Source organism: Acanthaster planci, linkage group LG01 (genome assembly GCF_054643075.1).
Source record: "Acanthaster planci isolate LZ-2023a linkage group LG01, COTS_SCS, whole genome shotgun sequence".
Taxonomy (NCBI): Eukaryota; Metazoa; Echinodermata; class Asteroidea; order Valvatida; family Acanthasteridae; genus Acanthaster; species Acanthaster planci.
The window spans coordinates 39,760,513-39,777,953 of NC_141777.1; the positions used below are offsets into that span (position 1 = coordinate 39,760,513).

At 37.4% G+C, this 17,441-nt stretch overlaps 2 protein-coding genes across 6 annotated transcripts in view; one reads left to right on the forward strand and one right to left on the reverse strand.

The window, feature by feature from the left end:
• Positions 1 to 5,865, reverse strand: part of LOC110980625 (uncharacterized) — a 50,125-nt gene extending 44,260 nt beyond the window's left edge. The window contains exon 1 of the mRNA XM_022237484.2: positions 5,239 to 5,865. The gene's annotated coding sequence lies outside the window, so the exon portion shown is untranslated. The remainder of the gene's footprint in view (positions 1 to 5,238) is intronic.
• Positions 5,866 to 6,847: 982 nt separating this feature from the next.
• The window catches only part of LOC110980534 (uncharacterized), a 140,298-nt gene continuing 129,704 nt past the window's right edge, over positions 6,848 to 17,441 (forward strand). Inside the window, exons 1-6 of one of the 5 annotated variants that reach the window (XM_087146451.1) lie at positions 6,848 to 7,056; positions 10,782 to 10,900; positions 11,488 to 11,538; positions 11,889 to 12,040; positions 13,348 to 13,416; positions 16,615 to 16,713. In XM_087146451.1, the coding sequence (XP_087002577.1) occupies positions 6,989 to 7,056; positions 10,782 to 10,900; positions 11,488 to 11,538; positions 11,889 to 12,040; positions 13,348 to 13,416; positions 16,615 to 16,713 (558 nt within the window). In that variant the 5' untranslated portion in view covers positions 6,848 to 6,988. Of the gene's footprint in view, positions 7,057 to 10,781; positions 10,901 to 11,487; positions 11,539 to 11,888; positions 12,041 to 13,347; positions 13,417 to 15,641; positions 15,680 to 16,614; positions 16,714 to 17,441 lie in introns of those variants that run through there. The other 4 variants (XM_087146461.1, XM_087146439.1, XM_022237320.2 and 1 more) reach the window with 4 other exon arrangements.

A 17,441-nucleotide genomic window follows, 5' to 3' on the forward strand; every position in this document is an offset into this window, starting at 1 on the left:
TCTGACACAGGGACAATGTGAAACAAGTCATATCCGAGTGAAGCTTAGACATTCAAAGTGATTGTCCCAATATAGGGACATGGCATCAGAATATTTCTTTGCAACCAAATGAAGAATTATATCTCACTTTTATCAACAGGTCGAAGTTCATACAATGAAAAGAATGTTGCACAGAAAAAGGTTGCTTTAAACCAAGGAAACAGTTTCAGTCTGATGCAAAATGCCATTCCTGGTAGCCAACGCAACAGACTGCAGATGATATACCCACATTCACCTTTAGGCAAAGAGCCATTCAAAAATAAGCGAACAATTTAAAGGACAATTCATTAACCCTGAACTAACACCAACCCTTGTTATCAATGCCCAAGGGGCAATACAAGAGGAAGTAGCAGGAATGTTAATGGCTTACTAAAAATAATTAGTTCATTCTATGTGTGCAGAATGATATGTCAATAAATGACTCAACAATCAATCAATTTGTGTGGGATTGAGCGACTGTTTTGTCTTTTTGAACAGATGGCTTACTTTCTATGAGTGCTTTTAGACAGTGGACTATAAAAAGAAGCCACCCATTCATCACTGTTATTGTAACTTTCCAATGTCAAAACCAAATTTGGTTGTCAGGATGTCTTTTAGGCACACTATAAGCCATCGTGGACATCTTGTTCAATAATATAAATTCATGCATAAAACCTAATAAAACATAAAACAAACATAAAATTTAAACAAATGGTATACAAGCTTGCTACACTGAAGTTCATGAAAAGACTTTCAAAGTTACTTTGTTATGATAATATCTCTTTTATTTAAAGTTCAGTTCTATAGAATGGGAGAAATTTAATGATCCAACAGTTAGCAAATTACAACAAATCTAGAAGGGAAACATGAAAGTATGAGTAAACATATTAAGGTTTCAGTAGGAAAATTGTGTAATAGTAAATTCAAGCTGCAAGTAACCTGTGCAACCTGTTTTTTTTTCTTTGTGGTCTCACCAGGTATTGTATTTGTATGCATGTCTACATGAGAAAGTCATTAGTTCAAGGCCAGCATCATTGAAATGAATATGGAATAAATGAAAATGTATAACAATGTTCACCGATATCATTCATCAATTTTTGAGCCATGAAAACTTTCACTTGAAGACAGATACTAACTAAATAGTTGTAGGAGTTTACATCAATTATTCATTTCCCTTGAGGAAACATCTAAGGTCATCCAAGGGCCACATCTTTAATTGCGAAATGCACAGCGTCAATATCCTAATGCGGCCTTGCTTTGTAGCCGCATCCCCATAAGTGCCATCACCATGACAACAGAGGGCGTTGTTCAGCATCCCTTTGCTAGAACTGTCGGGCATGAATAGGCCAAGGTCATTTGTGATGATGCTGAGAGGTGCTTGCTTTCCAACATGCATGAATATACTAATCCTCCTGTCTCGCTGTACTGATGAGATTTAATATCTTGCATGCACACTACCACACATGGCACTGGAGCACGCAGCTATAATGTATGCTCAGGTTCCTCGCCATACAATCCACACATGGTATGCACATAGCAAAGCTGCCTGAGGAGTTCTTACAATGCACTATTTGAATTGAAAAGCCTTATCCACAGTGTGTAATGTCAGACACATTATTGAGTCAGATGGTTAATGGCCCATTAGGAATACATGAAATGACAGGACAATATCCAGATGAACTATATAGTACAGAATACCCATCCTCAACTAAATTCACTTATTCTTCAAACACATGACTACTGTTCAGGGAAAAATCAAATACTTCAATTTTTCACATGGCATAATCTAACCTTTTCTGAGTGTTATACTTCAGAAATCTTACAAAATAGTCCTGTCGTGCCATGATTGTATACTGTAAACAGTGGAATATAATGCCAGTGCAATGCAAATATTTCAAAATGATAAAAACAAAACAAATGTGATTTTCATTCTATGGCAATGACACGGATAAACTAATGAGCCGAATCTGTGTCTGTTATCACATAATATTTGACTGTGATTGATAAAAATAATTCAAAATATCTTAAATAGATTTAGAAATCAATGATGGATACGATGCCTGAAGATGTCAGATCATGTTAGAGCATGATTGGAAGAGACTGTAATATGTTAAGGAAATCTGAACAATAAATATGAGGAGGAATATAATGCTACACATGATATATCTACAGGCCTTGACCCTACTAGAAATCCTACAGGAAGGAACTAACAGATACAAATAAATTACTAATGTTAAGTCATTTGGACAGGTATCAGCTCTCAGAAATTCAATACACAATAATGTATTCTTGGCTAAATGCAAAAATGGCAGTGTTCAATGAAACATGAGTACTTAATTAATCTTCATCATTCGTAGAATAGAAGAAATATTCTAATCTGATATGATTAAAATACTCATCTGTTTTGGACTGAAGTAGGCCTAATTGTTCTTGGACCTAGAAAGCAACAAGTACAACTGAGTGAATAGCAAGCAAGTAATTCCATTCTAATTCTGATACTATGCAGTCAATCTTCTGCAATTGAAACAAGGGCAGATTAGTTGGAAAATTAAACTGTCTTGTGTTTTTGTTGCTTTACATCATCCTTTGCAATTTGGAAGGAGGGGAAAAGGGAGGGGGAAGAAAAAATGAAAACAAAACAGACAACACAAAACCAGATAGAAAAACATACACAAAACTCTCAAAAAATGAGCTACATGTAGCTTCACCTTTGTAAACTTGACAACATGTTTACACTTTAAAAATGAGGTACAGTTGGTATGTAGCTTCACATATATTTTGTACAATTTTTGCGCTAAATTGTATTTGTGGGTATGCAGTTGGCCTTCACCAGACAGCTGACAACAAAAAGGACCTCAGAGAAACCACAATCCAGTGTCTTGATACATAGCGCTTTCTGTCATCAGCAGGGGTCATAAGGTAGACTGTACAGTGTGTCTGCAGCAACCATTGGTTCTATCCAGATCAGCTGATCAAGACAAATTCACAATTTACCACAAGGCGACCGTCAGACCCAGTCCCTTAGCAACAGCATCATCACAAATACGTATATACACCTGGTTGTCATAAGAGACACAACTACAGTGCCTGGCTTAGAGTCCAGACAACCTAGCATTTACATAGTTCACAACCCAAACAAAATCAAATAATCAGCTGCTTGGGCGGGTGCTCACTGGCTACAGTTTTCTGGCCCCTGGATGGACATAGCCACATGAGTCATCAATCTACTCCATATCAGGCAGGACGGTAGGAAGGAAGACATTTGTATAAATAATCATTTAATACTAAGTACATGTACATGTGTATAATAATATGCTCTTATTAAAACCAATTGCCTGTTAGATATCTACTTTCCAAACACTATGCAAGCTTCATTAACAAATGTAAACAACAACTTAATTTGAATGGACAGAAAAATAGACCAATCAAGCACAGTATTTCTATTAAACCCAGTCAGATCACACCTCCTCATCATAAAACAAAGACATAGATTCAAATCATGAGCATGCACACACATACATGTATAGCCTCTAAACATTCACTTTAGGAGACATGTAACGCATGGTAGATATACATTGTAAATTGGTGTTGTCAAAGAAAATTACCTCTTCAAAATTAATGTGCTTGATCAAAATTTCCAAAATTGATTAACAGATAATAAACATGCTTTAAATTAATGCATTCCTAACAATAAAGACTCTTTTATGGAAACAGAACAGAAAATTCACTGATGCTATAGATGGCACTTTAAAACTATAAATAGGCTTCATCAAAGGATTAGACATGAATGTGTCCTTCTCAAACTTCACACAGGAAAAACTTTTAAAGTCCCCAGCGACGACAAATGGCCATTTGATTTTATCACACCTTTCTTGGTTGGTTCAGACCAACCAACTCATGTGGCACAAACATATCAGCTTAAGCAGTATGTCTGTCAAGAATCATAAAATGAACCACTGGTGATCTGTGCCATATAAGATGGTTTTAAGAATTAAATCCAACATTACCGTATCCCCCTTCACAAAAATACAAATAAAAGTGACAGCATCCATTACTTGTTTAGTATCTCTGGCCTAAGGCAGGCATAGTTTTCACTTTTTGTCAATTAAACTGAGAGAAAATCCATTCCAACTGACAAGGTTGTGCAGTGTCTGAACACTTGGTAATGGATCATCTAACATTAGTCCTTTTTCTATGTTGAAGTGAACATTTACTGCACTGAAGTTTCACTCACACTAGTCTGATGTAGGGTCCCCACATCTAAAGCAGCACCATTCAAAGACTTTAAGGAAAACTTGGAGAAGTAATTTCACAACTCATCCTTGGAAGTCTTGGAGCCTAACATCATGTTTCTTTCCATTTACAATCTTATCTTTTCCAAGCCATATTAGTCTCTCAAGCAAAAAAGGTTCTCCTCTTGCAAAATAAGCCACACGGTATCACTTGGGCAGATTTTTTTAACTTCAGATCTAAACTCATCAGCAAACTCCAACCCTCTCAATTTTTCAATGTCTGCGAACTCACAGATGAGGCACTCACTGGTACATATGGAACTATCATTGTCATATGATATAAAAACTTGCATGCCCGAGAAATTGAGTTTAAAAACAAGTACTGCAGTAAAAGAAATGATCATAGTCAAATGATTATTTTTGTTCATATATATTTTAATTTAAAAAACTTTCAAAGGTGTTCCAGACCTTAATTGTTCAGTAAGGATAAACCTCCTCCTGGAACTTGCTGTCAAGACTTTGTTAGCTACATTACTCAACTCTACTTTGTTGACTAAAAAAAAATTTTTTTTTATAAAATCCCAGTTTGTGGAGTGAAATGCATTGCCAATCTAGTTGGAAAACCAACAACGATTCTCTCCATAACGTAATTTTATAAAACAAAAATTAAAACAATGCAAACAAAACTTTTTTACAATTAACGTTTTCTTCGAACGACAAACACACGGCGCTGCGACCAAAAAAAAATGAAGGCCGGCATGTCCGGTGCGCCACGAAATGCGGCAAACCTGAACAGCCGCGAGATACAGTATATCGCTATTTCAGTAGAAATATCAATGAACAAATTAAATCCCTGCCACCCCTCGTTACATTGCCCCACACACTTCACAAATCACACCACCACACACACGTACGCACACTTGTTTGAATAGACTACATGCACATACACCTGGATAGATAGGCCTGATACATTCAATATTATACTTACTTTCCAATGCGGAGACCAAGCGATGTTGTCATCCGCCCACGCAGTTTCTCCTGTCAAACAGCACGTAAGATGGCGCACACAGACCGTCCAAACTTCAGTACAGCAACAAAGTTTGTGTTTTATTTTTTACGACAGTGCGGTCGAAAGCCAGACAAAAACTGCCGATTCGCGCAAAAACCGATCCAACCTCGCTTGAATTCCTATGCGACCAATGTTCGAAGTAAAATACACAGGAACGAAAATTTTGGTTGACTCCAGCTTGGTACGAAGAGAAAAAGACGCATTGCTTTAAACCAGAACAGCAGACAGAGCTGGGTTCTCCACCTGTCGTTCACCAACTACTCCTCTCTGCAACTAATTTCACGCGGAAAAAAGTTCGGGCTTCTTTGTTTGGGACATGGGCCGCAGCTTTCGGCAACAACATAAAAAAATCCTGAGATGATGTCAACCCTAGGCCATACATGGGAGCATCATAGCTAAATATGGGTCCACGTTCAGATGTTGTACAAAGGCAACACAGCCAATAGAACGGTGACCAATCAAAATAGTGAATATGTAAGCAGTTGAAACATGTCAGGACACGATTTTTTTAGTCCTTTTTTTGGCAACGGGCCCAACATCAGTGGCACGCGAAATCCTGGCTATGCGCATGTACAGCACAACACACACTGTCGTGGCACGCGAACCATCAAGCTTTGCTTTTATCAATAATGGTGGCGCTATTCACAACTTGTGTTTATATTATCTCACTGCTCTTGAAAATCATGCCTCAATCATTTGTCTTTGCATCTTCACGATCCAGTGGCGAAGTGTGTCACCATCACTGCTCACACAGCGTCATGGACACATCACGACTTTCTCAAATTTTGTCATCACTGATAAAGCATGAGAAATCACTCAAAAATGGGTTGTGGTATTCACTAATAAACATATCCAGAAAGTTCTTGCTGTGATGTGGCATGCATAATACATACACGCGTGGGTCGCGTCGTTTGTAATACAAATACGGAGCCACATTACAAATACTTTTACTTTTTACTTTTCTGTACATGTTTTAGTCTAGCCTTTAATTAATGAAAGCAAAATCAGAAAAATGTTATGTCAGATACAATTGGTATGTGGATCTGTTTGAAATTGTGTAAAAGTGATCGACTGATAAAGTAAAAAGACAAGAAATCTTAAATACCCAAAGCACTAGTAACAAAAGTATGCAGCTCGCAAAATATAACTTTATTTCCTGTTTCATTAATGTCAGTCCTGTTACGATACTTTTTGCATAGATCCTAGGCGCTGGGCTAGAAATCATTTCCATCCGACCTCCAATATTTCCATATGCTACTCAAACATATACTGGCTAAAACACGCTTTAAACCACATACGGAGCACATTATTTCAACTTTTTTCTACTGAAAATTTTCCATTTTAAAGTATACAATGTAACGGAAATGAACATATTTTGCCACCGACGCCCTGATTGTCCTGTGTTTACAAACAAAGTTGACCTCTGAGTGCCCTTTTTATTTTGATGTAACGCGTAGTTCATGTCACTGGTAATTTTTGAGGTATCCCTAAATTCATTCAGTTTCACAGTTAATCCTTCCACGTTTACTCTTTTATTGACTCCGTTAGTTTTTACACCGATTTACTAATTGTCTCATTGGGATTAAGAGGCCAAAGGATTAGTTAAGATGTCAATTTGATTTTGAAAACAAGTCATAAAATAGTCGTCTGGGAAAGGGAACAGAAAAAAATGGCGGTCGCGGGGAGTGCTTTGAAACGAGAACGATTCTCTGAAAGTGCTTTCGGAATTCCTTTGAAGTAAGTGATTTTTATAAAGCTGAATTCACTTTTACAAAGTCTACCAGGAAAAACAGATATTTGTGTCGTTTTAGAAAGATTCAGTTGGCCCTGAAATGCTGTGAAATGCTGTGGTTTTCTGTGCTACCGTTAGTGTTATTCGTCACCCTATACCGTACGGCTAGGCCCTGGTGGTCAGGCTTAGCTACCCGTTGGTTAGCATGTTGCCGCTGCTCCTCTGACACCATGGTGCGCAACAATGTTCAGTTTCACGGTGCAACCTTATTTTAAGCTAGAATTGATTCACCGTGCAAGAAGAACATATGTTTTGTGTGGATGTTTAGGACTGTATGTATTAACGAAAATTCACTTAATTCAAATTTTAATTATTTAATTTGTATGTTATCTTGTTGGCAGTGGATATTGCCAATTATAGGCTCTATATCTAGTAATCATTGACTAGTATTATTGCCACCAGCATGACCAGTCCTCATTTTTTTCAATTCAATGCATACATGTACTTCTGTTTACATGTAGCCTAACGTCCATGATGATTTAGTCACCAGGTCCCTTCTTTTGCTACATGCCGTAAAAACAGTGACTGAGTGAGACTTGACAATTAGGTGGTGGCATTAGGACCCGGCGACTACTATACTGTCACAGAAATGAGACATTATGTATTATGGAATGGCACTGAACCAGATCTATGAACTTTGGCACTTACACAAACATGTTGTAATTTTTACCACAAGTGACAAAACTTTATCTTTGTCCATGCTATTAGGCCTTTATACATGTAGTTATGACTTGGTTTTCACGAGATAAGATTCAGACTTCAGACTAAAACGTCTCCAAAGCCGTGTCTCAGGAAAGGAAAATGAAATCCTACAATTATATGTAACTCATTTAAAACAACAAAGGCTTGCCTGTTATTGTGACAATTAAGGAAAAAAAACAATTAAGAATGAGTGCAGCACTGGGACTAGATCTTGTGGCTCGGTTTTGTACAGCTGCATGAGGTCTTTTTTACCATGCCTGTACTGTATTTACCACTTTAGCTTCAAGTATGCCACAACCAATCTCTACGAGAAAAAACCTTGGATGTTGTGTTCAATACTGCCATGAGTATGTCTCAGCATGTTTTGGCAATTGGTATAAAATGGTCACTGTCCATCTGTCATGTGTTCACAGCCTAATTGATTCAAATACTAGCCATCATGCTGTTCGAACTCTTGTTACATGTACATCCCAGCTTGACTATGAAAACTCACTTCTTTTATTTTTGGGGAAAGACATAAAACAGGTCCAACGATTCCAAAATAAAGTAGCTAAACTACTCTTTATGACAAAAAAGTCAGACCATGTCACACCTTTTTCAACATCGCCACTTGCTTCCTATTAGTCAGCATATTGTTTTCCAATAATTGCCTATCACAGTAGCTTGAGCAACCATGCTCCTTTTTATTTCACTGAACTTATAACCCCATACCAGCCAAGTTGTACACTCTCCATTCCTGTTGTGATACATGTACCAGAATCCTCACTGAGTGTACACTCTCCATTCCTGTTGTGATACATGTACCAGAATCCTCACTGAGCGTACACTCTCCATTCCTGTTGTGATACATGTACCAGAATCCTCACTGAGCGTACACTCTCCATTCCTGTTGTGTTACATGTACCAGAATCCTCACTGAGCGTACACTCTCCATTCCTGTTGTGATACATGTACCAGAATCCTCACTGAGCGTACACTCTCCATTCCTGTTGTGATACATGTACCAGAATCCTCACTGAGTGTACACTCTCCATTCCTGTTGTGATACATGTACCAGAATCCTCACTGAGCGTACACTCTCCATTCCTGTTGTGATACATGTACCAGAATCCTCACTGAGTGTACACTCTCCATTCCTGTTGTGATACATGTACCAGAATCCTCACTGAGCGACACTCTCCATTCCTGTTGTGATACATGTACCAGAATCCTCACTGAGCGTACACTCTCCATTCCTGTTGTGATACATGTACCAGAATCCTCACTGAGTGTACACTCTCCATTCCTGTTGTGATACATGTACCAGAATCCTCACTGAGCGTACACTCTCCATTCCTGTTGTGATACATGTACCAGAATCCTCACTGAGCGTACACTCTCCATTCCTGTTGTGATACATGTACCAGAATCCTCACTGAGTGTACACTCTCCATTCCTGTTGTGATACATGTACCAGAATCCTCACTGAGCGTACACTCTCCATTCCTGTTGTGTTACATGTACCAGAATCCTCACTGAGTGTACACTCTCCATTCCTGTTGTGATACATGTACCAGAATCCTCACTGAGCGTACACTCTCCATTCCTGTTTTGATACATGTACCAGAATCCTCACTGAGCGTACACTCTCCATTCCTGTTGTTATACATGTACCAGAATCCTCACTGAGCGTACACTCTCCATTCCTGTTGTGATACATGTACCAGAATCCTCACTGAGCGTACACTCTCCATTCCTGTTGTGTTACATGTACCAGAATCCTCACTGAGCGTACACTCTCCATTCCTGTTGTGATACATGTACCAGAATCCTCACTGAGCGTACACTCTCCATTCCTGTTGTGATACATGTACCAGAATCCTCACTGAGCGTACACTCTCCATTCCTGTTGTGATACATGTACCAGAATCCTCACTGAGCGACACTCTCCATTCCTGTTGTGATACATGTACCAGAATCCTCACTGAGCGCACACTCTCCATTCCTGTTGTGATACATGTACCAGAATCCTCACTGAGCGTACACTCTCCATTCCTGTTGTGTTACATGTACCAGAATCCTCACTGAGCGACACTCTCCATTCCTGTTGTGATACATGTACCAGAATCCTCACTGAGCGTACACTCTCCATTCCTGTTGTGATACATGTACCAGAATCCTCACTGAGCGTACACTCTCCATTCCTGTTGTGATACATGTACCAGAATCCTCACTGAGCGTACACTCTCCATTCCTGTTGTGATACATGTACCAGAATCCTCACTGAGCGTACACTCTCCATTCCTGTTGTTATACATGTACCAGAATCCTCACTGAGCGTACACTCTCCATTCCTGTTGTGATACATGTACCAGAATCCTCACTGAGCGTACACTCTCCATTCCTGTTGTCATACATGTACCAGAATCCTCACTGAGCGTACACTCTCCATTCCTGAAAAAACTCGTTCTACTATTTCCTCTAAAGGTTTTTTATATTTATGTGTAAGCTGATTCTAACCTTTGGAATAATCTTCCTCATGAGATCAGTCATGCTATTTTCCTCCCTGACTTAAACTATTGCTTAAAACGCATCATTTCTACATTTCTTTAGCCTTATAGCACATTATTTCATTTGCTTCATGCCCATTATTTTTTAATTTCCCGTTCTGTATTACTTTATTTTTAATAAGTGTAAAGTCATGTGATAACTGTTTGTGTAAGAATGCTACATGCCTGAATTATTGGACAACACCTTCAAGATGGCTGTTGTACAAAACTATTTCTATGTACTGTATTATGTAGTGTAGAGTATACATGTACATCAGCAGTCCTTGTCATTCAACTACCGGTAAACTTTGAAAAAGCAAGTATGTATTGCCATCTCCAATTCTGGGGATTTTCTGCAAAATAATGAGTCTATTTGGTGTGTGGGGGGATACATATTTGTCTTATTAGTTGACGTAATTGATGCTCTTGGTTTGTTCCAGAACATCCACATTTTCCTGCATCCAACCTCCTGTTCTTCACCAGGTTTGTTATATGACAGGGGGTTTGACAAAGCTCTACCAAACGATTAAAGCCAATAAAGACTGTATTCCTGATCAGGGTGAGTAATAAAGACATTTCTGTGGTAATGGATGGAAATCATTGTAATGTACCTACATTGTACATGGGTACATGAACTGTACATGTACATCACACTTTGTTTACATGTGTGTGCACTTTCATATGGAGCCAATAGGAACCTATGCTCTACTGAGCATAGTAGGAAAGCTTACATACAGAGTGTGGTATCATCACAACAGAGGTCTGTTGCTAGATATGTGCAACACATTCTTGTGATGTTAAAATTTATTGAAATAAGGATATGTTTAAACATTTAAAAAAAACACAGTCATGTATAAATTTAGGGATTAAATGTGTAAATGATTTGCAATTTGTCATTGAGCTTGTTTTTTCTCAACAAAATCTTTACTGATTTAATCTGTCATGTTTCCCACAGTTACTGAAATGACTTTGTAATGTTGGTACACATACCAGTCATTTGTTAGAATGTCTTTTACTTGATACGGGGATAATTATTTTGCAGAACACGTAATTTTGACTTTGTCAATTGTGTTGGTTGATGTTTGTGTGATGAATGGTAAGAATAAATTTAAGAGCTTTGTAACTAATGTGTATTTTTCTCTCCAGAATCCCATTACTTTACTGATGAAGATGGCACATTTAATCCAACTGAACAAGGTGATAAATGTATGCCTAATTGTTTGGTTCACTTTGCTTATGAATGTATTTGAAGAATAGAAATAGGAAAACCTGCGTCAAAGTAAAGATTTTTGTGAACATAAACTGTCATTAAAATAGTTTGAGTGTTTTTTCACCACAAAGTATTTTTCACTTGTCACAGATCCCCTTGATAAATGGTGTTGATTTAAAAAGAGACGTTTCCAACCTGTAAAGCCCAAATCCATGCAACTTCATGTATATGTAGTACATACATGTACATCACCATCTTCTCCACTAGCTCTCCTTTCTCATAGTTGTCTTTAGTTTCATGGTCGAATTTAAGTCTTCACTTAATCATGTATTTTCAGTTCCCCTGCTAGCAAAACGATATCAGTTCATCAGGATTCTTGGTAAAGGTTGCTCAGCTACACTCATACAAGCTGTAGACACTTTCAGACCAGGCAACTACCAGGTAGCCATCAAAGTTCTCAACCAGGAATATTATGCATTGGGATATCAGGTTAGTAGGAGACTCAGCCCTTGAATACAAACACTCTTCTGGGGCACAGGTCTTTAATTATTAACCTAAACGTATTGTTATTAGTAGTCCTGCAGGAAGAGATTGGTTAACTTGCCTGTAATACATGTACAGTGTATTGCTGTTCATGTACACATGTACATGTATAAGAATATAAGTAGAAATTGAAAATATAAACTATAAAGTATAATTTAGCTTGTAATTCATTTACATGTTTTGTCTTTATTGACATGGTTGCATTAAGCTCCTCTTTTTACAAAAATCTATCTTCCTCAGTTGCTGATAGTTCCATCCATTCTAGGAATGTTAAGATCTGAAACTACATGTAGCAAACCCCAATGAATGATTTACCTGAAGTATTAATTAATTTCCAACATGTCCTTAGTTTGGAATGGGGCTTTTCTATGCATCAATATCTTGCATGAAGGAAAGTAAGCATAGCTGGTGTTATTCAGCAAGTAATTTTGTGTTCTCAGGAAACACTGAATGAAATGACCACTTCAGTGTGGTGCTTGCATTCAGCAATAATGAATTAGCTACCTATCCTTCAATTGTACTCAAGAAAGCCCTTAGGGTTTTGGAGTCCTTTTGCTGTCTGATCCCATTTGACCTAAAAACAGTGAACTCTTTCATAAGATACATGTACCTTTGATAACATTCTGCTGAAGAACCTGGCAAATTCAGAAGTTAGGAAAAATGTGGTGACTAAAGGCTGGCGCTGCTTTGTGATTTGTTTGTTCCTGGGTACGTTATTGTGCCATTGGAGAAACCTTTGGAGGAGGACTTTGTGTTGACAATGATTCAGCAGTGGTTCTTGTAATAGCTTGAGGCTATTTTTGACATTAATTGACATGATGAATGCAGACTGGTAAATCATAGAGTCATCCTACATGTACATGTAATCAAAAATCCATTCAGCACACTTACATGTACTATGGTGCATGTACATCCAAGTAGGAATATTAAATTTGTGACATTACTGTTATGCCCATCAAGTGTTGCAGGATTAGTTTATATTATTGAGCCATGTACCTGTCTTGTATTTGTCATGAAGTTGTACACAATGGGAAGGTGTTACAACACCATGGGAATGTTGCGATTTCTTTGGTGAAATTGGTTTTTGTGTAGGATTGCTAAAATGGCCAAAATGAAAACTTCGTATTCTGATATCATGTTTCTTTCAATTCAATAAACAAAGTGTCCAGTTTATATACAGATTTGCAATTTGCTTGACTCATGCCAGGATTGTTGAGATTGTTTAAGATATTTTGTTTTGCTTGATTCCAAAGGAAAGTAACAACATTGAGGGATTAAATCGGGGAGATCCTCAGGACTTCTCAGGAGCTGTTAGGTTGTTGGTAAGTCCTTATGCTTTGAAAAATCTTTGTGTTTTGGATGAATTCAATTGTAGTTTGTTGGAGTTTTCCTTGTACATATGCAATTTTACCCTGTAAGCAATGGGGAATTTTATTATTTGTAAATATGGTACATGTGCATGTAAATGTTCAAGAGAAATAAAACACCCATTAAATGGTCCAATAAAATAAAGACACTTAGGTAATCAGAAGGGTTTTAAATTCTTAGTCTGCCATGAACATGTAACAGCATGCTGTAAAATAAACTGCATGTGTAATACCTCATCTACTTTGATGATAATGAACTCTGCTTTTTGCTTGTTGAACTGTATAAGGGAAAACCTGGGTAGTCATTCCTGCTAAAAATCTTGTCACTCTGTCCAGCTTCAGCAGAAAGTGTGTGCGGTGCTTGAAATAACTCCACACTTGATAATACATTGTAGTTGAGACATATTCGCAAACAAGTGAGTTAAGATAGTAACTGTAGTACTTGTAGCATGGTCCATTAGATACCTGATGAACTAGCGCTTAGTCTATGATAAGTGGCTAGATTTTTTTAGTGTATACCTGTACATTTAGATCTGGACTAAAAGTGCGCATATTTTTACAACACCAGTGTAAAACAATACTTAGTACATGCTTGCTTTCTAAATATTTATCCATTGTAAAAGATCAATGTGATGTGATTTTAAAAAAAGTCTTTGTAACTTCAGGTTTTTATCCATTTCAAGTTTCAGTTGATTTTTCACTTTTATTGTCATTTTCAGGTCATTTGATCATGTTTGGTGCCTCTTTTTTGTGCCGGTGCAAATTCTGTATTGTAGGAAAAGCATGGCTCCATTTCACATGTTTCAGGAAGAATACACAAGGTTACAGTTCCATGTACATGTATTTCAACTGTGAAATTTGCAAAACTTTTTGATACTGTATATACTGTGCTATGAATGGGAGACAGTTGCAACAATGATAATAGTTCATAATTCCCATGTGTTCCCAGTTACATATACATGTACATGCACTTGTACTGGTTCATGTACTTTATTTGTGTTTCATTTTCATGTAATGCAGTGCTGAAGTAACATACCGGTAGAGAGTGTCCACATATCAAAGTTTTAACACTGCCAATAATGGTCATTTTAAAATCCAGCCTCAGTTTTTCTTGCAGTGTATAAAATGGAAATGTGACCTGACTGATTGTCATGGTCTCAGAGCCTACAAAAGCAGAGTTCTGTTAAAGTTGGTCAGTGTGTATGCATTATGTCATGGCTTCATGTTTTTTTCTTATATCAGTACTTCAGATATTCTTGAATGGGCTTACTGCTGGAATGGAAGTTGATGAAATGAATGGATGAATGAATAATATAGTGCGTCATTTTTACGGGCAACTTTCTTGATTCATAATTACATCATTATAAATGCTGGATGAAAGAAAATTTTATTTCACTGCTGTGAAACATTTGAGTGATTGATACGCTGTATGCGGGCACTATGTTTTATGCACCCATCAGTCACTCACTAAGAATCAATGATGAAACGTTATGATTTGTCATGGCTATGGAATGAGAAACAGTATCAAGAACTAGACGAAACAAAAAGTGCCTGGATCAGTCATTGTGACAGATGGGTTTATACTGTGTACAAGATATTATGCTCTGAATTACCAACACTAGTGATCTTATTAAACACCATGTGCATTGCCAAATTTCATTGTACTGTACGTACATTGAAGACGCAGTCTGAAATACAAGTTTAACAGTTTACACAACAAACCAAGTGGATTTGGGAAGTTTTTAAGGAAAAAATATATTCATCCTCTTCTCTGAACGTCATTTGCATTTTTCCTGCAATTGAATGACCCAGGAGAATGTGTAGATGAAGTTACATGTTAGTCTGTTTATCAAGAAGGAGTCATAACATGTCAGTTGGACAGACAAACATCAGAGGCCACTGATGACATGACTTCAGCCTGGACTGAAAGTACATGTAGAGACTAGTTTGATAAGTCTGGCCTGCTAACATTCCTGTCACTGTCAGTATATTGACTGAAGACAAATACCTTCAGACTTGCATGTACATTGTATCTTGGGGCTTTATTGTTTCACTTGGGTGCCTTGCATATACATGTGTGTAGGTTGAGTCTAGAGGTTCAGGTGTAACACTCATCATTTCTAAGATAACCAATTATTTCTGCTGCTTTTTCATTGAATTCCATGTGTTTTACTTGGCAGTGTATATCTACAAAAGCCTGAACTTGCCGGTACAAATGGTACAGCAATTATGTTTTTTTCTATTTAAGAGTAATTATTCTCTCATATTTCAGACTGTTGAAGGTGAATGTACTTCTGTACTGTCTTCAGCACTTGGGATCTGACTGACCTTTTCAATGCACTTTTGAATGATTCCACCAGCACATATGCAACAAATCTTGGAGATTGGTTTTGGTTTCCTTTAATTCATTTTGATTTTTGTGATTTCTGCCGCCAACTGCCTTTTGACTTTTAGTCAAGAAAATACAACTTAAAAGCTAAACTTCTTGCAAAGAAAATTGTAGAAAAAGAATATATATTGCAATGGGCAAGTCAGGGAGTTAGGTTTCATTCTTTATTAATCCACAGTGAATTACATGTAGTGGAATGGGGTAAAATTTGAAAAGAAATTGCAGATTTTCAGGTGTGTGGCAGCATTTCCCCCTCCCCCAAATCTGAAAAGGTAAATATTGCAGACTTTGAAATTGGAGTAGTTGGACCTTATTTGAAGATGTTGTGACGAAAGATAAATTTTCATCTCAGGTTTTCAGCTCTTTCATTTTTCCCCACAGAAAAAAAGATGTTAGCACAGTAGTTTTTACATTCAAAAGTGCAATAATAAATTGCATAATAACAGAAAAGAAGAATAATTTTCTTTCCCATTTATTCACCTCACTTCAATCTGCAGTTGTTGGCACATGTCATTGCACCAGAATTTCCATCATTGTAAGGATCTTGCTTCTGCTGCTCATAAGAGCCATTATTTCATTCTGTGGAATCATGCTACATTAATGAACAGTTAAGCAAGATTTAAGAGTTACCATTGTCTTACAAAGTCTTTGCAATTAAACTCATGTGAATACATCATGCTTGTTTCAGAAATTGCTCCTACATGTACACTCTTTAGGAGTTGCTTGAGCCAGTTCAATTTACCAATCTTCTCTTCTTATTTCAGAATACATTCTCGTTCAGTGGTCACTTCTGCCTTGTTTTTGAACTCCTTCATCCAAAGCCTCTTCATCACTATTTCAAGAAAATCCCAACTGGATCAAAGGTAAGATCTTCACTCACTTGTGGTGTGCCAGGTGTTGGTATTAAAAGTTACATTCTTTTGACATGCAGTACCAAATAGAACTGTTCAGAGTAGGCTTCATGTAGTTTTAGAGGGTGAAAGTTAAGTAGCAAACTGTTTGTGAAACTCTGAGAAATAGTGAGGTCTCAGTTGAAGTTCACATCATGACCTGTACATGAATTTCTGAGGTTATCCTTTTGGGAACGGGAGGTAAGGAGGTTGAAAAGTCTTGTTAATAAGCTATAGTTTGGTGGTGTAAAACTCTGGCAGTTATATGTACTGGTAACTTGACCAGTGGTCGCGCACCTGGTACTGTTACATGTACCGTATTTTGTACCTATATTTGCCTTTAAGTTTCCCACAAAACCTCTGCATTTGTACTGACAACCATGGCAAGACCACATTTGACAAATCCCTGCACTCTCCACCTACAGTACTTGGTACTTTTACTCCATGAGACATGTGTAATTTTACACTCACTAATTAAGTCTGCATATTTGTATTACAGTAAGACTGCAAAGAGTAAATTACACTTTTGCTCTGTCTTAATGAGAATGTAAATTAGCATCATTGCAGGACACTGGTTGGAGTAATCAACCCTATGAAACAGACACTCTTAAATTGAAGTATCAACATCTAGTGTTCTATCCTGGGATGTAAATGTTGCCCGGTAACTGAGGCATTAAATAAAGTTATCTAATTTAGGTCCA